Source organism: the organism of the source record quoted next, unplaced genomic scaffold (genome assembly GCF_019419815.1).
Source record: "Pyrus x bretschneideri cultivar Hongxiangsu unplaced genomic scaffold, Pyrus_bretschneideri_v1 Contig77, whole genome shotgun sequence".
In the NCBI taxonomy this organism is placed as follows: Eukaryota; Viridiplantae; Streptophyta; class Magnoliopsida; order Rosales; family Rosaceae; genus Pyrus; species Pyrus x bretschneideri.
This window is the reverse complement of record NW_025999817.1, coordinates 1,132,762-1,156,001: the sequence shown is the minus strand read 5'-3', so window position 1 is coordinate 1,156,001 and position 23,240 is coordinate 1,132,762. Positions and strand designations below refer to the sequence as shown.

Genomic DNA, 23,240 nt, shown 5'->3' with positions numbered 1-23,240 from the left:
GGTATGCTAGCTTAAAGATTTCAATTATAAACAAAGAAATTTGATACTATATTTTTCATATTATTAGTTAGTTTAAGGAAATTTTCACAAAGTGAGCCAAATAATGTTTCGTTATTAAGAAAATACAGTGTTAAAATTCAAATAAATCCAAACTTGAAACATATACGTACAAGCAGTGTTCTAAAATCGCTCTAGGCTGGCCATGGTGGAAGCCCGCTGCGATTTGGGACAGATCGTTTGAAAAATTGGCGAGGACCTAGTCACTCTAAACGTCATTAGGCAGCCCTTTAGGCAGTCTGAAATTCTTGCCGTTGCACAAGGTGCTCTGTAACTCTCCCCACCACAAAAGGCTTTGCAACTCTTGCCACCTCGAACTCTCATCACATCTGCAACTTAAAATTTCCAACTCCCACATTGCATCTCGCATCCTTCACCTTGCATCTCGCATCTGCATCGCAGACTATGGTTGCTTGCTAGAGGTTTATGGAGAGAGAGAGAGAGAGGGGGAGAGGTTTTGAGTTTTTGTGTCATGGGCTCATGGGAAGAAAGAGGATCCTCTAATCACATATGTTCATCATACATCGTGCGGCCAATTTTTGTCATGTATTGTTTATATTCAATTTTGAATAAAGAAGTTTACAATAATTTATGACTGCATGATGTACGATGAATGAATGTGATTAGAGGATCCCCATGATCCTCAAAAAGAGGATTTGGTGAAGATCCTCCTGCTCATGGGAAGAGTGAAAAATTAAGTAGAAAGAGGGATTTTTGTTTGACTTTGCCACGTGTGTGATTTTTTCATGACTAAAACATAAGGGAATAAATTTATTTTTTAATGGGGAAACCAGGTCCAATTAGTGGTGGGCACGGTGCAGTTCGGTGCGATTTCACCCCTAAACCGAAAAATATCTACGATTCGGTTTGGTGCGGTTCCATTTAAAATTATTACTAGAACTGTACGGTTCGGTCTACACTAGTCCCAATTCGGTTCTTACCGGTTTACGATTCTGAATACTAAATTATTTGAACACCAAATCATCATGCATTCAAATACATTTTCTAAAATTGATTATATTAAATTGCATACAACACATATCCTTTTTAATGCAAATGTCTTTGGTTAGTAACACCAAGTCAACAAAAAGGGACAATTAAAAGAAATATGCATTGGTCAGTCAACAAAAGAAAAAAATCAAGAACTCAAAGCAGCATTAGTCTCCTGATATTGGCAGCAGCAACAACAACAACAAGCAAAAGGAAATATTCAATTAGCATTAAAGGAAATAGGCATTGGTCTCTTAATATTGGCAGCAACAACAAGCAAAAACAAAAATCCAAATGTCCTTGGCAGTGGCAGATTCTCTTTCAAACAGTAGCTCCTGTACACAATTAAACAACATATAATCAAATCAAACAACTTATTTCAGAGAGCAAACAAAATCAAACAACTTCTTATTTCAGAAAGCAAGCAAACAACATACATCAAACAACAAGCTTACAATTCAAATTAGTAAGGAAGTTGCTAAAAAACTAAAGTTACATACATACCATCAGTAGTAAAATGTGACAAGTTAGGACTGAATAGTTTCTGAAGTGTCACCATTCTTTTTTCTAGAACATATAAAAATCAAGAACTCATTAGAAAATAAGAAAGTAAGCACACATACATCAACACCTTGTAATATCTCATCCTTGTAAAACACCAACCCACCCCTCTAGCTTCCCTCCCCTTCTAAGTTATAATCCAATTTTCAATACAAACAACAAATCCATTCACACATATACTAAATTATAGAATATACATTCATACATTAGGTGTGGGCATTGTCCTTAACAACCCATGTGATTTTGATTCTCCTTAACGTTGTGTTACCAATGTCGGTTTATAAAATCCCAACCCATGAAAGCCCAACCCACCCGCATAGTATTAAAACAAGCTTTTATCTTTAACGCATGCCACATGGCATGCTCTTAATGGATGCAAGTTAGAACTTTGTGGTCTTTCCCACACCTTAGCATTTTGATTTCTAAAATATCATAAGCCGCTTTCTTTCTCCAAAATCCCTAACTTCAATTCTCTCCATTGCATCGTCCATAGCCACTCCGTTAAATTTCTTCTAAGATTTCTAGTTTTCTATGCATCTTTGTTGGTATTCTGAGCATGTCGGCTCGGCCTATGGGTTGAGGGTAAACCCCGCCCAGTCTACCCAATGTCCAGCCCTACCTTTTAATTCTTGGCAGAAATAATAGATGCTCTTATTGATTACCAAAAGATGGTAGTTTTAAGTGATACTATTACAATTTAGGCTACACATCACTCAACACGAGCTAACCTCACAATAATACAGTAGTACGACAACAAAACAAGAGTAAATTTAATTTAGCCCAAGAGAAAATGGAAACTAGTAGAACTCAACCATATTCCTAATCTCAATTATGAGAAAAGATAGAGAAAATACCAAGGAGGGAGGACGAAAGACGAAGAGTCGTGAGCTTTCGCGGTGGAGGGATGACGTGGGTCGTCGCAGAGAGCTGAGGTTGTGGGCTGCCTGAGGAATCGCTAATGAGAGGTTGTGAATGAGGTGGTCGACTGAGTGAAAAAAGAATGAAAGTCTAAAAGTGTGAAATGGGGGATGTGAGGCCGTGAGTAAGGTGAGGGTGAGGTGGGTGAGCCCTAATTGGGATGGGATCCACTGCTTTGCAACTTGGTGAAACTAATTTTTCAACCTTTTATACCATGACATGTGTGTATATATATAATTTATTTATTTATTATTAATAAAGCGGTTCGGTTTGGTTCCAGCTGGCACTTGTTCATTCGAAATTGAAACCGGTTTGAACTGGTCCGATTCGGTTTTTTACTCAAGTTAACTTTTCCGGTCAACACGGTTCTTTTCGTTTTTTTTTTTTCATACGATTCGGTGTGGTTTTGCGGTTTTTATGCCCACCCCTATGTCCAATTGTTTTTCAAATGAAAAGCAAAGTACAACAATGATTAATATAATGGGGTGAGTAAATGTCACAAAATTAACCAAAAAAAAAAGTCCTAAAATTGTACACATATACTCATAGTTTATAATATATTATAAATTTATGTAAATCCACCTAGGCCGCCTAGGCATCCGTCTAGGCCCCGCCTAACTGCTTAGGCCCTAACCTGCCGCCCAACTAGCGCTTAGCGGTTTTTAGAACTTTGTGTACAAGAAACAATGAGAAAAATGATGTAAGAAAAAAGAGATGGTTTGTAAATAGTATTATATAGTTTTATATAATTAAAGTGAGAGAACTAAGATTAGTGACTAATTATATATATGGTGGGCTACATTAAATTTCACCAAAAGCTACTTGGGTAGCCCTTAATGTGGTTTCGCCAGTGCTTACTAATTATTTGTACCATTATTTGTATCATATCTCTAATGAAACTCACAAATGTTGGTGGACCATAGAAATGCTCTCCTAAGGTCCTCATTTTGAGGACCTGTGAGGTCCTATTTCATTTCAACCCTTAAGATTAATCTGATTGTGAAATAATCCAAAATATGATATTATCCCTATTACAACATAACAAAATAATAATTTTGACTAAAAAAAAGTAAAAAAAAAAAAAAAAAAAAAAAAAAGAATTTCAGGCGTGAATGTCATATATCTGGTATGTTGTAACAAGGGATAATATCATATTTTGGATTATTTCACAGTTAGATTAATCTTAAGGGTTGAAATGAAATAGAACCTTAGGAGAGCATTCTTGTGGTGGACCATACCTTTATTAGATAAATGATACAAAAAATAGTACAAATACGTAGTAACTGTAGCTCACTGAATTATATTACATTTGGATTGGTTTTGCCAAGATGTTAGTCAATTGTCCGAAAATGATATGGTTCGTTATTAGTGGCATCAAAGTAGGAAACAAGAAGGTGGATTTTATTTATTGATAGCATTGAACAAGTCGTCAAGCAATGAGCTACGATCTGCCTGTCGGCCTGACCCTACTAGCCATATGCAATGGAATTGACTCTGTAAATTACTTCCTTTTCTTCCCCTGTTTTAATTAGTTATACTTTTTTTATAAAATAAAAAAAAATATTTCTTAAGTCAAATATATTTTTAATTAATCAAATTTTTTATACAAAGATATACTTCCATACAAAGGGTTTGGAAGAAAAATTGGTTACAAACTCGCTACTTTCGAGATTCAAATCTAAAATCTCTCACTCACAAGTAAAAACTAATACTGCTAGATTAGGATTGGCAACGGTTTGGTTTGGGACAAAAATGCTATGTCCATCTCCATAACCACGAAAATTAATTATATTCATAACCATAAATTAACCAACGAAGTTTATCCATAATCATACCCATTGAATAATGGATTTCCCATCAATTAACGGTTATTTCCATTTTCGTCAATATAAATAATGTATTTGTTCAGTTAACGCACTATAATTTAGTAAATACCAATTTCGTCATTAAATATCCACAAATTTCTTGATTGTAAGACTCTTGAAAAGAGATGATAAACTTGGAATATTTTATAAAATGATTCAATGAACGGATCTTGTAGAGTAGAAAAATTAAAGCATTGAATTTAAAGTATTGATGATGTTGGCTCATCTTTGACATCTCCCACAAGCACCATTGAATTCTCATTGATTTTGATTCAAAACTTTTGAATTTTCCGACAAAATGCAATTCACACGATGCAACTTTTGTATTCTTAAGGTAATGAGTTCGGTGAATAACGATTATAAATATGTGGGAGGCCTTTAAGGGAAAGGATCCCCTTTTTTTTTTTTAAATAATAAAAATGGGGATAGTTGTGAAGTTCACACCACATCGAACTTTAACAATACCAACTATCTATTTTTCACGTTGCACCTCATGGATCATCCTTACAAAAGATTAGCAAAACCGAAAATATTTGAGGCATCTATTTGAGTTTAAAAAAAAAAAAAATTGACAAACACTTTGTTCTAAGAAAACATATAAATTTCATTGTGATAATTAAAAAGGTAGATGGTTTCAAATTAAATAGAATTTTTGCAAAGATAATCTATGAATTGAGACTTACAAAATAGACTATTCAGATTGTTGAAGTTCGATGTAGAGTGGGTTCGACAACTAAGCCCCATTTAAAAAGAAGATGGGGATCCCTTCACTTAAAGGGTCTGTGCATAGGTTTTAGAACCCAAAGGTCGAGACGTGTTCCTTATTTGGCCATGATCACTCATATATCGGATCTACACTATCACCACATTTATTCTACTCGCCGATCGAGTTCAGGTGGCAAATTGGTACACTCACATTCACTAGAAAGACATAGTTAGCTCATTAGCCATTTACTCTGCGCATCACGCAAGCTAAGCAGTTTTTAAGTTCAACAAAGTTTTCCCTTTTACTCCTAAAGAAAATGTTGTGATAAAAGGGGATGAGAATAAAATACAAAAGACCAGTAAACTTAGTTGTACAAGTCCACTCTAATATATTATACACTTATTTGAACCTTTCACATGCCCCATTTGAATTTTGATATAGTCCACACGTCGCAATTAACGATTAATATTTTTCTCTCTTTCGTACTAGCCGTCCCAATTAGACTTTCTAATGCCTACTGGCTACTTCCAAGAAACAGTTCCAAACCCCAAGTCCCTCAAATCCCCCACACCCTTATATATTCGTACACGTTACAAACTCTCCCTCATCACCTCACAATTCCAAACCTCTCAAATCTCTTTTCTCTTCTTTTTTCATCCCATATATACGCACTACAAAATCCATCAAAATTACAAATGAGGACCTCTAGCCAAGCAAAGAAGCAAAGCAAGTTGATGTACATCGTTTGTGCACCCATTAGGATCTTAACCAAGGCAAGAAACTTTTACATGAGGGGCCTGGAAGACTATGCCAGCAAGGTGGGTTATGGTGGCGGTGGTGTGAGTGGTTACACTGCTTCACAAGTTTTGCCCAGGAGCTTCAGCGTCAACTCTTCGAGTTCTAACGACGATGAGGACTTGAGTCAGCTTCTCAGAACGGCGTCGTCCAAGAGAAGTAATGCAGAGGAAGAGAGAGTGAACAATAATATTAAGTCTGTTGGGAGTTCAGATATGCACAGAAGACCAATAGTTGGACAACCCTCAAACACTATGAATGGAATGGGGGTGAGGAGTTACAGTGTTGGGTTGAAGATGGGAAGAATTGATGAGGAGAAGGCTTGTTCTTTTAGGGAAGATGAAGTGGATGTGAAAGCTGATTTGTATCCGAGAAGCAGAAGTTATGCTGTTCGGAGAAGAAATGTTGGGTTTGCATAATTAGCCAGCCAAGACTGATTTCTGGAATATTATTTTATTTGATGTAAAAAAAACATGAGTTCATTCCAATTCTTTGTTTGATTTTTTATGCCAATTTATTTTCGAAAATGCAATTTACAGTGTTAGAGTTAATTTACCCTTATTGGCCATAAATTTGTACTTTCTAATCCTAATTATATTATTTTCCTTTGGATTGATATTTGCCAAGATGCTAGTCAATTGTCCGAAAATGATGCCTAATTCGGCCTGATCCTACTATAGCAAGATACAACGGAATTGTACTTTCTATAAAAAATAAAAAATAAAAAATAAATTATCTTTTTGTTGGGTCAATATGTATTTTTAATTAATTATTTATTTTTACACAAATATGTAATTACATACAAAGGATTAGAATATTTGTTACGAACTTGTCACTTCTTAGATTTAAACTTAAGACATCTCGCTTACAAATAAACAAGAATACTACTAAATTATAATGCTGATAATATTATATTTTAATCGTTAACTTCAGTCTAAGTCCGATATAGAATAGGAGGGGATCGAACCAATTGGGCCAAGCCTTCCTCCCCTATGTACGTTTTTCTAAGGGCCTCTCCTATTAAAGTTATTGAGTGCGACAATTATATTGTTATATGATATTATTAATTAATGTGTTATAATTTCAGTAGACGACATGGTTGATTTGTTATTAAATTAAGATATATTTTAATATGATATTTAGGATATATTATAAAAAAAAATGGACATTCATACTCGTGTTATAACATGAGTAAATTGATTATTGCATGTAAATCGGCTGGAAAGAGCTTGGGTTTAGATTGAGTTTGACTCGTTTTCGGCTTGTCAAATCTCCTCTCGTGCAAGAACAAGCCAAACCTATATTCCGCTTGATATAAAACAAACCAAGCTTGAATGTTGATATGTTGGGCTTGTAAAGCTCGTGAACAACTTTTACGAAAGAGCTCAACCTAGATTCTATTAATTAACTTTTCTTGGGATAAAAGAAAAGGGAACTTTAACAAAAAGTTTTCTCATTTTAACAAAAAACCACATTTTTATACTAAAAAGTCAATTATGGTACTATTCATTTTACCCTTTATTTTTCCCTTATCATTAAAACTCAAAATTTTCAAACCATTTTTATTAGTTTTCTTTTAAAAAAATGATGTTGGACTTTTCCTCGTAACACGGAGCTTGATATATTATATCCCCTATAAAATATATAAATAAAAGAAAATTATGTGATCGTCCTCAAGTACTATATATGAAATTTTTTTGTTATATTGTTTGTATATTATATATTCTATTAGTAAAATGTGTTGCCAAATTGCAAATTTGTGTTATAATACCAGACCATCTTATTTATAAAATATAGCTCGATACAACTTAAGTTCGTTGTTGAGCTATAAATTTTAAAGCTCGGCTAATAGAAGAAGGAAGCCAAGCATGGCTAATGTTTGGAAATTAAATTAAGTAAGTTGAACTTGAGGAAAGTGAAAATCAGTTTGGCTCGGTTTGTTGCTGGCCCTACAATGTGACAGTCACACTAAAAAAATTATTTTTCGTTAGAAACTAAAAAGTTGTTAATTAGATGAAGCTTTTGATTACACTGTTATTGTAAGTATTTTATTTTTTTTGTTACAAAGGGACCCAAAGCCCAAGCAGAACCACTAAACAAGGAAGAACATTAGCCCAAAAGGCTTACACAAATAGCTGAGTTCTAGCAACCCCAGAAATATCATCTAGAAGTAAGCCACCAATTGAAGGAGGAGGGTCATCCAAAATAACATAGCCTAGGTCCAACGAAAAACTCAACTTGCCAAATCATCAGCACCCATATTCCTTAAATTATTAAATTATAGATTTTTTTATGATAATTATTTATATAATAAATAATAATATAGTATATCATTCGTGTCTCTGTTACAACACGGCGAAACAAAAAGGTTCGAATGAAATCCAATGAGAAAAAATAATTGAGTAATCGAGTGATTACAACCATATAACAAAGAAGCCAATGGATGCAACTCATGCCCAGTACATTTGACAAGTGACACTAAAATAGTAGAGTCAGATTCCACAAGTATTCTCCTAGCACCCTTTTCCAAAGTCATTTTCAAACCTAAAAAGAGATCCTACAGTTCAAAGTCAAGGACTTCTCCTACTTCCATATAAGCCGAAAAACCCCCAATCCAACTAAGTACTCCTCTGAATCGACAGCATGGTTTTTCCCTTGGCGAGAACCATCAATAATCAATTTCAACCATCTCTCGTTTGGAGAAACCCAAGCCAAGTTTTCAAGAATTTTGCGGAGCACTTGTATGACAAACCTTGTTAGCATCAGTCCACTCCCAAGCATACTTCAAAATAGTGTTCACAATGTCCAAGGAAGCTTGATAGGATGGATTGAAGACAATACAATTTCTCCACTTCTAAATATGCCAACACGCAAACCAGAAAAGATTACATCATTCTAACCCTCGATGACTGAGAGTTTTACAATGTATGTTAGTAGTAATCCATCCTTCCAGGTCTAAATTAAAAGTATAGAGGATATTACTAGGAACCTTCAACGAATTCCAAAACAGCTTTAGCTTTAGAGCACTCATTCAAAAGGTGAATTAAATTTTCAACAGACCACTATATATATAGTAACAACTAGTATCCAAATTCATATTCCTCTTAAATCTTTGGTGGTTAGTTAGAATATTATCTCGAGTGACCAACCAAGTAAAGACCTTTAATTTTGGTGCTACTTGTGCAACTTCCAAAGTGGAAGCCAAAGAGATTTAGGTAAACTCTCAGTAGGAAAGAACAACTCATAGCAGATTTAACACTAAAAGTACCTTATTAATGAGTGAGATTCAAACTTTTAAAAATAATAATAATAGTAATAATAAAACCTGCTTCCAAAATGTCCTAGATCAAATACTAATACTAATTGATACTTCATAACTGTTTTTTGTGCATAATTTTCACGTTATGGTTTCCTATACCCAATGAAGGTATGACTTAGGAAAGAGATCTTCTTCGGATCTCTTCCTTCAAGGTCACTGGATCAAGTGATGACTTTTCAAATTTCATCCAACGACAAAAAATTATCACAGTTTTTCAAGGGTCAAAACAGGTGAGCCGTTAGATAAAATTTGAAAGATTCGGTGCCCTTTATAGCAAAGATCCGGATAAAATCTATTTCCATATGACTTATAAAACAAAAGATTTTGCGTCGGATAAAATCTATTTCCATATGACTTATAAAACAAAAGATTTTGCGTCCGAGAAACAAAAACATCACAAAATACTAGTAGAACAATAGAAAAAGGCCAAACCTCAACTTTGGAAATTTGGGAGGGTCACCTTTACCCTACTATGATTAATTTATTATATTATATGCTTTGCTCATGTTGTTTTCATTTAACACCATTCTAATATATACTATACATATATTATATGCTTTGCTCATGTTATTTAATAGCATTCCTCGTTCACTTATAAGTGAGAGATTTTATATTCGATTAAGACGAATTTGAACCATATTATTGCTAACTCATTGTGAAGCTAAACCCACTTCTATCCCTCTTAATATAGATTACATCGATTTTTATATGTATGTGTGTGTGTGTATATATATGTATAAATTATACATATTCCGATCAATAAAAATATACTGTACAAATATTTGAGTACCTTTCACATGTCCCATTAGATTTAGATTGTTGAAAAAGTCCACCCGTCACTATTAGTGATTTCTCTTCTCTTCGCCTTGCCGTCCGTATTGGACTGCTTCTACAGTTGTACTGCCTACTTCCAAGAAACAAGTCCAAAACTCAGATCCCTTAACACCTTTATATATCCACACATATCAGGAACTCTCAGCCAAAGCCCAATATACAAAATCCAGATCAAAGTTATGACGACGAGCAAAGCAAAGATCTTAACAAAGTAACCAGAGTTGCAGAGAGAAAATTAGAGAGAAGAAGAGAGATATTGCACTGATAGAATGATTTCTTGATACAAACATTAAGCCACAATCAGCCTTTTATACCTCTCTAGTAGCCTAACAACCTTTCTTACTGTGTAAGCTACTTATAACCATCCTAACTAACTCTCAACAGTAATATCGATGACATGGCAGATTATGTGGCATTTCCTTGAGTCAATATCAGTCAACATCCCCCCTCAATCTCAACTAGGGTAACCGAGTTTGAGATTGAAACAATATCAAGTGAACGTTGGACTGTGTAGGCCTTTAGTAAGAACATTGGTTGTCTGTTCATCGGTAGGTAGATACTCAACCAACAAATCACCATTATGCACCTTTTCTCGAACAAAATGATAATCCGTATCAAGGTGTTTAATTCTCTAATGATACACCGGATTAGCACTAAGGGCTATTGCTGACATATTATCATAGAATATTGTTGGTTGAATAGGTAATGCAACCCCCAAATCTTTCAAAAGCAACCGAATCCATGCCACATCTGTTACAGTATGTGCAAGTGCCTTGTATTCTGCCTTTGTAGAACTTCAAGAGACTGAGGATTGTTTCTTTGATTGCCAAGAGATTGGATTTCCCCCAAGATATGCCACATAGCCAGTCACAGACCTTCTTGTGTTCAAATCGGTAGCCCAATCAGCATCAGAGAATGATGTCAAATGAATATCAGTATTAACTGAATATGTAATTCCACATTCTGTCGTGCCTTGAAGATATCTAAGAATCCTTTTCACAGAAGTGAGATGTACATCTGTTGGAGCAATCATAAATTGACACACTGAATTCACAGCATAAGCTATATCCGGGAGTGTAAAAGTGAGGTATTGCAGTGAACCAACCAAACTTTTGTACAATGTATGCAATGGTGTGCCCTCATTCAATAGCATTTGATTGTGTGGTTTGCATGGAGAATTTGCAGGTTTGCAAGACTCAATTCCAGCTTTATGAATAAGATCTTTAACATACTTTGATTGATTCACAAATATGTCTCAATTCTCCTTGTAGTGAATCTGGAGTCCCAAGAAGTAGGTAAGTCTTCCCATATCCTTGTCAAAAAAACCTGCCAAATCTTCAACGACTTATTGAACTTTACTAGCATCTAAACCTGTCAAAATGATGTCATCCACATATAGTAAAAGAGCCACCATATCCTTGTCATCACTTTTCACAAATAGACTTGTGTCAGATGAAGATGCAACAAATCCCAAAGCTAGTAAATAGCTTGTGAACTTTGAATTCCATGCCCGAGGTGCCTGTTTCAACCCATACAACTGATTTAATCAACTTGCAGACATAATTGGGTTTAGTTTGATCAACAAACCCTTGAGGCTGTTTCATATACACCTTTTCTTGTAAGTCACCATGCAGAAATGCATTTTTGATATCTAACTGCCTCAATTCCCATTTATGTATAGCTGCTAATGACAAAATGAGTCTCACGGTAGTATGTCGTACCACTGGATTAAAAGTTTCTGAGTAGTCAATGCCTTGATCTTGGGAAAAACCTTGAGCCACAAGTCTAGCTTTATACCTGGATACACTTCCATCAGGATTTTTCTTAACTTTATATACCCACTTACTTCCAATAATTGTTCTATTATGTGGAGAAGGAACCAATTGCCATGTTCCTTGAGCTTTGAGTGCATCAAACTCTTCTTGCATTGCACGTTGCCACTATGGGAGTGTAGAAACTTTTATGAATGTTGATGGTTCCTCCAAATCTTTTGTTGCAGCAATGAAAGAAAAACCCCCAGTAAATTCACAATAATCTTCTATCTGTAGTGTTTGTAATTCTGGAAATGAAGCAATGTACCCTGTGTAAGATCTTCGTGGAACTGCACCTGACTTCATCCTTGTGACCATATGTGAACTGATTCTTCATTAGTTTCAACCAAAGGAGAGGATATTGGTAGTATTACCTCTAATTGTGAAGGACTGTGGACAGGCAACAATGATATTGTACTTGGAGTTGATGTTGAGAAAGTTGGAGAGCTATGGGTATGAGCATTGAGATCCTGTGAATTTTGACTTGATGAAATCCTGTGAACCTGCAAGCTATCCCTTGATTGTTCTACAACACTTTCAACTCCACAACATTTATTGTTTCTCAAGAATATCTTACATGTTCCAACTATTACTATTAATCTTTTATCTGTCAAGAAATTGTGTAAAGATAATCATTGTTGGTTCATATGTGATGAGATTGTATTCTTTATACAGGATAAGGCAACAGGAATGATATGATTAACAGTCAAACCTTCCACATTACCAATAGTGATTTTCTCATCACCATTGTACTGCACAGGTTGATTTAGGTTCCCAAGACTAGGTGTCATATGGTGTGATGCACCAGTATCTAACACCCATGTATCAGCAGCAGAGAAATGTTGAGCATTCTAACCAAATTCTGTTGCAGTCATGTGAGATGAAGCTTGAGCAGAAAATGCAGTGAGAAAAGGAGGTGGAGGCGCACCTTGATAGGAATAATTGTTTCTGTGCCTACACTCTAAAGCATTATGTCCTCTTTTCCCAAAAATTTGGCATATAGTAACTTGGTATCCACTTGAACTGCTATCACTCCTATTTAATCAATTTGGAGCAGTGTGCCCCCTTCAAGAACATATTTGACACTCAACTGCGACACCAGATTTGAAATTCCTATTTCCATTCCAAGAATTTCCATTCCAAGAGTTCCTAGATCCATGATAATTGCTTCTTCCTCTCTGTCGATTACCCTAATAAGGCCTCGAGTTCTTAAAAGAACCATATCCCCCATAAATGTTCCTTTTATAATTCTGTGAACTATAACCATTTCTGTTATTATAGGACATGTTGTTTCCTTGATACCCTTGACCATTAACAACTTTGGAAACATTACTTGAACTCTCTCCTTGTGAGTAACCATCAGTTTGATTCCCACTTTTAGACTGATTCCCTTGAACATACATCACAGCCATTCCACTTGTCAAAGTGTTTTGATCTTTGCTTCTATAGTTAGTTCAGCACCAATCAATTGTGCCCTGAAATCTTTCAATGGAATCAAAGTTTCCCTTGCTAGAATCAATGTTTTAACTACATCAAGCTCAGGCGGCAAACCAGTCAATGCAGCAATCACCAAATCATTATTTGTCACTCTCTCCCCTGCAGCAATAAACTGATCTCGAATTGCTTTCAATTTGAGCATATATTTATCTATAGAATCACCACCATTTTGAATCATATGAAATTCAGTCTTAAGTTGATTTATTCTAGCCCTGGATATAAAAACATATCTGTCTTGTAAGTTTGTCCAGGCTTCATGAGAAGTTTTGCACCCAATCACATGCTCCATTGCATCATAGGAAAGAGTGGCAATTAGCAAGCTCAACAGTGCCATATCTTTTTGAACCTAAGATTTACATGCCTCAGTAATCTCTTTAGTAACTCCAATTTCAGTATCAATCATGAGTTTTGGTGGACAGGGTGACTCATCAGTAAAGAAATCCAAGAAATCATACCCTCTCAAAACTGACCGAAACTGATAATCCCACTTCACAAAATTATCATCTTGCAGCTTAACTGTTAGCATTCCCAGCAAATTCTCAATTCTCACTGACTTATCAGACATTTTGATGGCTAAACACTTTCAAGAAAGAACAATATATTCCTAATTTCCACAAATTCTCAAAGACAACAACTCACTGTACATCACAAATGCAATAAAGCAACAACTTCAACTCAATATGCTTGGCAAATTCACCAACTTTCTAGTTTCAACTATCTGCAATTATCAATTTCAATAAGAACTATATACCCAAACAGTCTTGGCATCGGCCTTTTTTCACAATACACCATTCACAAACTTCAATCTTGTCAAACATTCTTGGCATCGGCCTTATCAACTTCAACGAAAACTTTATACTCAAACATTCTTGGCATCGGCCTCAAGCATATACGTAAAAGAATCTAGATACAAACAACCAAACAAACACCCAAAATCACCATAATTCTTCACTGATGCAAAAACACAAACACTTAGTGTGCAGAAATAAAGGAGAAAAGTAATCGACCTGATACGTTGTTCAGCAACCCAAGAATCAAAGAAAACCAATCAGCAAATCTGCAAGAACTGCAGTGAACCACCAAGAACTTCAACGAACTCATCAGCGGAAGAGATAGAACCAAGGATCGTTCGGGCAATTGATACCATCTTAACAAAGTAACTAGAGTTGCAGAGGGAAAAAGAAGAAGGAAGCAATACAAAGAATATTGAAAGATTAGAGAGAAAGTTAGAGAGAAACTTATAACCATCCTAACTAACGCTCAATCAGTCAACAAAAGAAGCAAAGCAGGTTGATGTACATTATTTTTGCACCTATTAGGACCTTGACCAAGGCCATGAATTTTTACATGAGGGGTCTGGAGGATTATGCCGGAAAGGTGGGTTAGGGTGGGTGCGGTGTGGGTGGTTACACTGCTTCATAAGTTCCACATTGGCCAATGAGCTTCAGTGGCAATTCTTCGAGTTCTAACAACGATGAGGACTTGAGGCAACTTCTCAGAACAGCATCGTCAAAGAGTAGTAGTGCAAAGAAAGAGAGAGAATAATAAGGCTGCATCAGTAGAGAGTTTAGATGTGTATAGAATACCAATTATTAGACAACCCACAAACACTGTGAATGGAATGGGGATGAGGAGTTACTGGGTTAAGGATGGGAAGAATTGATAAGGAGACTGCTTTTTCTTTTCGACAAGATGAAGTGGATGTGAAGGCTGATTTGTATCCAAGAAGCAGAAGTTATGCTGTTAGGAGAAGAAATGTTGGTTTTGCTTAGGAAAGAGGGTGTGAGGGGAATTGAACCAATGTTCTCTCTAATCCAACCCATTGTTTATTTTTTCTTTCATTGCCAATCGCTATTTAGAAATGAAATTTATGGAGCAAAAGTTAATTTAAATTTTCCTGAACCTGATTATATTATTTTCTTTTGCATTGACTCATTGAAATGGAAGTCAACCACTAAGAAAAAAGGTTGGACTTTGAGTTGACTCATTGAAAACATCCAACAAGTCGTTAAGGCTTAAGGCTTAAGCAATAAGCTGGGTTCTTACTCACGTAATCACATCCAACCAAACAGAAAAATAATGCTCACAAACACAAAGTCTTGCATCAATTTTTATGAACTTGCAAAAGATATCGCTCCTTTGGCAAATAAGCTACAGCACGGAAAAGTCCTTATAACTCTTTGCCAAGCAAACATACACCAAAACCACACGCAAAAAAAAAGAAAAGAAAGTAACATAGCATATAAAACTAACTCCTCATAAATACGATTCCTTATCCACGGAACACCCACACTTAACTAACATGAAAAATAAGCTTACAAAGCCTAAACTTTACAAGTCAGACCCAGCACCATTAAGACAAAGATAAATATTGTATGTACCATCACCTGGAGACCTAGAAATGACAAACGACAAGAAAACATGGCTATGAATTCCTCAAACTATTGCAACGGCGCCATGACGGAAAGACCGCACCACTCCTTTATGATTTTGGAATTGTTAGGAGAAAGCCTACCATGAATCATCTGTAAGGTTTTCTCAAATAATGCGAGTTGTAACAAAACCATGTTATTGTATATGTTATGAAAATTTAATGGACTTATATTATTTATGGACTTGTAATATGTGTTTTAATCATGATAAAAACACTTAAAAGGGAAGTGACTACCACACAAACTCAAGAGGATGAGTAGGCTAAAAACTTTACTCATCGTGGCATAACTGCACCCACGATTGATGGAACAGTTATGGCTTTGTGCGATAAAACTGCTGCATGGTGTCTCTTCTTAGACACCAGTTCATTTTGATACAATTCCCATCATTTGTAGAACATACTCGAGTCCTAGAGAAGAGAAGAACAAAACCTTCATGTACTATAAGTTTTTGCAGTAAACCTGCTACTGCCACTATTCTAAAAATCCCCGCCTAGGCGCTAGGCGGTTGGTTACCACCCTAATTAATGCCTAGGCGTTTGAAAATTAAGAAATAGTACCTAGACATATTGAGGTGCCCTCCTAGACAGCCTAGGCACCCGCCTAGGTTACAACTCACTTAGACAGAAAATTGATAACCTTCATTTTGCATTTTATTTTTTTCAATAAATTGTAAGAGACTTGTTGAATATTTAAATGAACACACATTATATGGTTGTTTCCTATGTTCATTATGTTTCAATAGCTCATAATATAATGTCAATCTATTTTGTAATTTAATATGAAATTATATATATATATATATATATATATATTTTAAGTATATATAGACACTTATTTACCTGAAATATAATATATTTAATTAAATCCGCCTAGTCCACCTAGGCGCTGGCCTAGACCCTACCTAATTGCTTAGGCACTAGGTCCCAGCCCGCTGCCTAGGCACTAGGTCCCAGCCCACTGCCCCACTAGCACCTAATGTCTTTTAGAACCTTGGCTCGTTCCTTACTTTCTGATTATTATGGCAAACTCAGCAAGTAAGTGGTATGGGTTCTCATTAGTTTATATTAGTGTAATCACTCCAATCCTTCATATTGACATGTGTCTAAATATTAGGTTGATTAAATTTCAATTCCACATATAAAGGTTTACATGTGGTATCAGAGCAGGTCAACTTAAATTTTGGACTCGTTTGTGATCATATGTTTACTATTGCAATTCTTTTCAGCTACATAATTTGACGATCTCATCTAGTTTAAGTTATGATTGTAATATAAACACATTTCCATCATGCTGTGTTCAATTTGTTTATGTTTTGGGACTTTCCTGACTATCAAATATATAATCATACTTGTTGCGCATTTCTATGGCAACACATTGTTTATCATTAAGAGATATAATGGTATTGTTCAATGATTTCATGAAATATTTGGTAGAAGACCACCAAAGTGGCAAGACTACTATTTTGATTTCATGATTATTCAATAAAGACGAACAATAAGCAATTTATAAGCACTAACAAGTAAAGTATTTTCCAAATAAACTATTTACTGGGATTATCTATAAGTTGATGTATAGTGAGTTATGAAATCAGAGACATATACATGCTCATTATTGTCCTAAGACATTACTTTATATGTACTTTGGTGTTTATACTTGGCTATCCAAATGTATAAGATTCATACTTTTGATTATATGGACAATCTCTTGCTCTAAAGTGTGATTGGATCCATAGTTTCTGAGTGATATTGAACTTCAGTTTTCATTCATTAGTCACAACTTAATGAATCTTTACATACCCTAATGGCAGGTTTTAACATGCCTCAATCTTATGAGCATTGAGAAGTTAAATGGCAACAACTTTAAGACCTAGAAGCAACACATTGAAATGCATTTTGGTATGCTGGAATTCAGCATTGCCTTCACTCAAACTCATCCATCAGCGTTAACAAACTCCAGTAGAGTTGCTGAGAAAGAAAATTTTTCCAAGTGGGAAAGGGCTAATCATATGTCCATGTTGATCATGCAAAATTCCATGGAAGAGCACATCAAAGGTGGCATTCAAAGTTGAAACTTGGCAAAACAATACATGGCCAAAATTGAAGAAAAGTACAACAGATTTGATAAGGCGGAAACTGGGGCATATCTCTCATAATTGATTAATGCCAAGTTTGATGGTGTGGGGAGCATTCAAGAGCATCTACTTAAGCTTGTCAATCTATCTAACAATCTTATTCATTTGGCCTTGTACTCTCTGCCCAATGATTATGAATAGATCAAGGTAAGTTATAATACTCAGAAGGAAACATGGGATATCAATGAATTGATCTCCATTTGCTGTCAAGAGGAGGAGAGAATGAAGAAGAGTAAGCTTGAGACTGTGAATATGGTGCAGCATGGGAAAGGAAAGGGAAAAGTTTTTGGGACAAGCCAACCTGCAGCACTTAAGATTGGCAAAGCTGCAACTAAATCAGGTTCTCCTTACTTTGTTTCCAAGAAACAAGCTTCCAATTTTGCTATACCTGTTAAAACTGATCTTACTTCCACTAGCACTGGTCTTAAATTTAATAAAACTAATCTTGAAAAGTGTCATTTCTGTGGTTCCACTAAGCATTTGAGAAAGGATTGTGATGGATTTATAGCTTGGCTTATTAAAAAAGGTATTCCAGTCATAAATGTCTTTGTTACAGTAGAATCAAACATGGTTTTTATTCCTTAACATTCATGGTGGTTTAACACTAGTTTTCTGTGCATATCACTAATTCATTGCAGGGATTTCAATTTCAAAACATGAAGGACCAAAGTAAGGAGCATTACAATGTCTATGTTGGAAATGGAAATAAAGTCACTATTAAGTCAATTGGTCAAGTCATGTTAAAACTTTCTTCTGGTTATGTTTTAGTGTTGAATAATGTCCTTTATGTACCTTTCATGCGAAGGAACTTACTTTTAGCTTCAAAGTTTGTAAAGGATGGTTTTTCTTTCATTGGTGATGACAATTGTATTCGATTGTATTTCAAAAATCAGTATGACAATTTGCTTGGTTATGCATCACTCAATGGAGATCTTTGGCAGTTGCAATGTTCTTATTTTCATGAATATCTCAATGCAGAATCATTAGGTCCTAAGAGATTAGTCACTAATAATGATTCTTCCATGTTATGGCATCAAAGATCAGGACACATCTCAAAGGAAAAAATGCTTAGATTAATGAAAATCAAAGTACTACATATTTAAATTTTGATGATTTTGAAACTTGCTTTGACTGTTTTAAAGGAAAAACCACTGCATCAATCAAGAAAACTAATTCCACTCGAAGTGAAAGTCTATTAGAAATCATTCACACCGATGTTTGTGGTCCATTTCCAACAAGGACGATTTGTGGCAACTATTACTTTGTTCTCTTTATAAATGACTACTCTAGGTACACTTATTTGTATTTGATCTCTGAAAAATCTCAAGTATGCTTTAAAATTTATAAACTAGAAGTGGAAAAACAACTAGGGAAACAAATTAAAGTGGTAAGATCAGATAGGGGAGGTGAGTATTTTGGAAGGTATACAGAAATGGGACAACAAAAGAGACCCTTTGCTTTATTCTTGTAGCAAGAAGGGATTGTAGCACAATATACTACACCAGGAACACCATCTCAAAATGGTGTTACAGAAAGAAGGAATTGCACTCTTAAAGACATGGTCAAAAGCATGCTTTCACAATCACAACTTCTTGAATTCTTGTGGGGGAGAAGCCATTAAGACTACTAATTATATTCTTAATAGGGTGCCAAGTAAAGCAGTTGAATCAACACCTTTTGAATTATGGACAAGTAGAAGACCAAGTCTAGCACAGTTACATAGTTGGGGATGCAAATGTGAAACACGATTATATAATCCAATGGAGAAAAAGTTGGATCTTAGAACTATAAGCTGTTATTTTGTAGGTTATCCTCAGAAATCCAAAGGTTTTAGGTTTTATTGTCCACACTCTTACACAAGATTGGTTGAAACCAATAATGCCAAGTTTGTGGAAGACTCTGGTTCATGCAATTCTCACTCAAGGAACAACTATACCTTTGAAGAAATGGAGCAATCGAATGATAATGATGCATCACCTTTGGTTTTGCCAATAACTGTTCCCTCCAACACTTCATTTTTTCAGCAATCTCAAGAACCAAGTGGTTAGCATATATATCCACCACTGCTATTGCAAACCGCTACACTTGTCCTTATGGTTGAGACTTTAACATTTCAACAACACACTTCAAATCAAAATGGTACAGGCTCTTCCAATCCTACAGAAATTATGCCTTTCACCACTGAATTAAGAAAATCACAGAGAGCAAGAAAACCTGCATTATCCAGTGATTATGTGACCTATCTCAATGAAGTGGAGTATGATATAGGTGATGATGATGACCCTACAACTTTTGCTGAAGCTATGCACTGTTCACACGCTACATTATGGTATGCTGCAATGGAAGAAGAATTGAACTTCATGGCACAAAATGGTGTTTGGAGTTTGATTGAAGGAACTAGTGACATGAAACCAATTGGGAATAAGTCGGTGTTCAAAACTAAGAGAAACTCCAAAGGCAATATTGAACGGCACAAGGCTTGATTAGTAACTAAGGGGTTTACACAGAAAGAATGGTTGGATTACACATAAACTTTTTCTCCAGAGACTCATTCAGGATTATCATTGCCTTCACAGCTCATTTCAACCTTGAGCTGCATCAAATGGATGTGAAGACTGCCTTCTTAAATGGCAGTCTTGATGAAAAAATTTACATGAAATAGCCCTAAGGATTCGTTGAAAGGGGGAAGGAAAGTTTTGTATGCAAGCTTAACAAGTCTATTTATGGACTCAAACAAGCTTCTACGCAATGGTACAGAAAGTTTGATTAAGTGGTAACCTCATTTGGTTTCAATGAGAATAAAATTGACAACTGCATTTATTTGAAGACAACAAGATCAGAGTTTATCTTCATGGTATTGTATGTTGATGATATACTCTTAGCAAGCTCCAGTGTTCAACTCCTTACTGAAACTAAGAGAATGCTTTTAGCAAATTTCGACATGAAGGACTTAGGTGAGGTTCACTTTGTTTTAGGGATTCAAATTGTGAGAAATTGATCCAAATGCACCATAGGTCTTTCACATAAGAACTGCATTGACAAAGTACTTAAGAGGTTTAACATGTCCAATTGCAGTAATGGAGATTTCCCTATAGCTAAATGTGATAAACTCTCTTTGGCTTAGTGTCCAGTGACAGACTTTGAAGTGGAAGGCATGAAGAATAAACCTTTTGCCTCACTTGTAGGCAGTGTAAGTATGCACTTGGACATATTTGACTTTTGCATTAAGTGTACTTGGAAGGTTTCAACCAAATCCTGGTATGGTGCACTAGAATGCAGGTAAGAAAGTCTTGAGATATGTGAAGAAAACTCAAGAGTATATGCTAGGGTTTCATAATGTGGAGAATTTGGAAGTGGTGTGTTACACTGATGCTGATTTTGAAGGTTGTGTGGATGATAGAATGTCAACCAGTGGTTATGTATTTATCATGTGTGGAGGTGGAATCTCATGGAGAAGCAAGAAGCAAACTACACGGGCTGTGTCAACAATAGAATACATTGGTTGTTTTGAAGCAATGAAACAAAGTAATTGGTTAAGAAACTTAATTCATGAAATGCAAATTGTGAAAAGCATTGAAAAACCTTTGAAGATATACTGTGACAATGTAGCAGCAGTCTTTTTTGCCAAGAATAACAGGAGATCAGAGGCTTCAAGATTAATGGATATCAAATATTTGAAGGTACAAGATAAAGTAAGGGAGAAAGTGATCAAGATAAAGCTTCTTGACAATTACAACATGATTGCAAACCCTTTAATAGAGGCTCTACATGGTACAACTTTTCAAAGACATGTCACGAGCATGGGTTTACAAGCATGTCTTGATCATGTTTAAATGTGGGAGTAAGTTATGGTATTTTACTTATAACAATGAATTCATAATTGTGAAGTAATTGTGTTTGGTATAGTTGCAAACATCTCTTACAGTATGCATATTTTGTTGTTTCATGAAACTCATGAAATATTGGGTAATGCAGAACTACTAAAGGATACAGAAATGTATTAAATGAGACCAATCATATGTGGGAAGATAGTTGATACAATTGAAGCTCTCTACTAAAGTTCCCTGATTCACTACATCAGTGCTAACTTCGATTAGTTTGTAATTCTAAAGTACTTATATAATGATTGTATACTGTTTTCTTGAGTTCAACTAATAAGTTGGTAATTTGGTGTTCAACTCATTATGAAATTTGTGAATCTAAGTCAGTGATCACCATGTTTTCTTAACATAATTTGCATATGGTTTTAGTTACACTTATGTAGGAGAATGTAAGGTTTTCTCAAATACTGTGAGTTGTAACAAAACCATGTTATTGTATATGTTACAAAAATTTAATGGACTCATATTATTTATGAACTTGTAATATGTGTTTTAATCATGATAAAACACTTAAAAGGGAAGTAACTACCACACAAACTCAAGAGGATGAGTAGGCTAAAAACTCTACTCATCGTGGCATAATTGCACCCACGATGGATGGAACAGTTATGGCTTTGTGCGATAAAACTGATGCATGGTCTCTCTACTCAGAGATAAGTTCATTTTGATACAATCCCCATCATTTGTAGAACATACTCAAGTCCCAGAGAAGAAAAGAACAAGGCCTTCATGAACCACAAGTTTTTGTAGTAAACCTGTTACTGCAAACCCTAGTTTCATCGGGATCATATCGTTCCTTACTTTCTAATCATTAGTTTATATTAGTGTAAACACTCTATTCCTTCATATTGACATGTAGTCCAAATATTAGGTTGATTAAATTTCAGTTCCACATATAAAGGTTTATATCATCTCCAACAACGTTGATGTTTCTCTTCATACTTTCTTGCCAAGCGCACGAACTACCAAATCACCACCTCAAGTATGAACAATAATTGTCACTCTAAGATCTGGAGATGCCACAACCAGAAAGGCTCTTCCCGACAGAGCGAGAAAGCGACTACTACCGAAAACGTGAAGACGAGAAGAAAGAGAACAATAAGGATTGCCCCCAATTTCAAGACCAAAGGTTGAAGTCGGGGAAACTAGATTTTCTCTATGGTTTTCTCTTTATATCAGCAAGTGTTTATTTATTTGACCAATTTGTAATATTTTAATAAATCTAATGTGTCCAAATTACATAGTCAATAGCTTAAAGAGAAATAAAGGAACTAAACTTTATAAGGAGTTTCATGGGTTAAGACAAATATGACTTTGCTTTTTAGAGGTCACTGATGGATCCACTCATTATCAACATGAAACGTTAAGTCTCCACTTTAACACCTAATCTTAATCTTTTGTGCTTGTTTGGGTATGATTTTCGGCTAGTTTAGTATTGAT

The 23,240-nt window shown here is 35.3% G+C and overlaps 1 protein-coding gene and 2 long non-coding RNA genes across 3 annotated transcripts; 1 reads left to right on the top strand and 2 right to left on the bottom strand.

Annotated features, from left to right (window-relative positions):
• Nucleotides 1-1,195: 1,195 nt before the first annotated feature.
• Nucleotides 1,196-2,624, bottom strand: LOC125472910. The gene is made up of 3 exons (XR_007254882.1): nt 2,463-2,624; nt 1,552-1,614; nt 1,196-1,382 (listed from the first exon to the last, which is right to left on the bottom strand). It is a non-coding gene; the product is annotated as an uncharacterized LOC125472910 (long non-coding RNA).
• Nucleotides 2,625-5,792: 3,168 nt separating this feature from the next.
• On the top strand, nt 5,793-6,311 carry LOC103964464. Its single transcript, XM_009377398.2, has one exon. It carries the CDS (start codon nt 5,793-5,795, stop codon nt 6,309-6,311), a length of 519 nt encoding a protein of 172 aa, XP_009375673.2.
• A 3,631-nt stretch (nt 6,312-9,942) lies between these two features.
• Nucleotides 9,943-14,585, bottom strand: LOC125472920. The gene is made up of 2 exons (XR_007254893.1): nt 14,361-14,585; nt 9,943-10,115 (listed from the first exon to the last, which is right to left on the bottom strand). It is a non-coding gene; the product is annotated as an uncharacterized LOC125472920 (long non-coding RNA).
• Between the last annotated feature and the right edge of the window lie 8,655 nt (nt 14,586-23,240).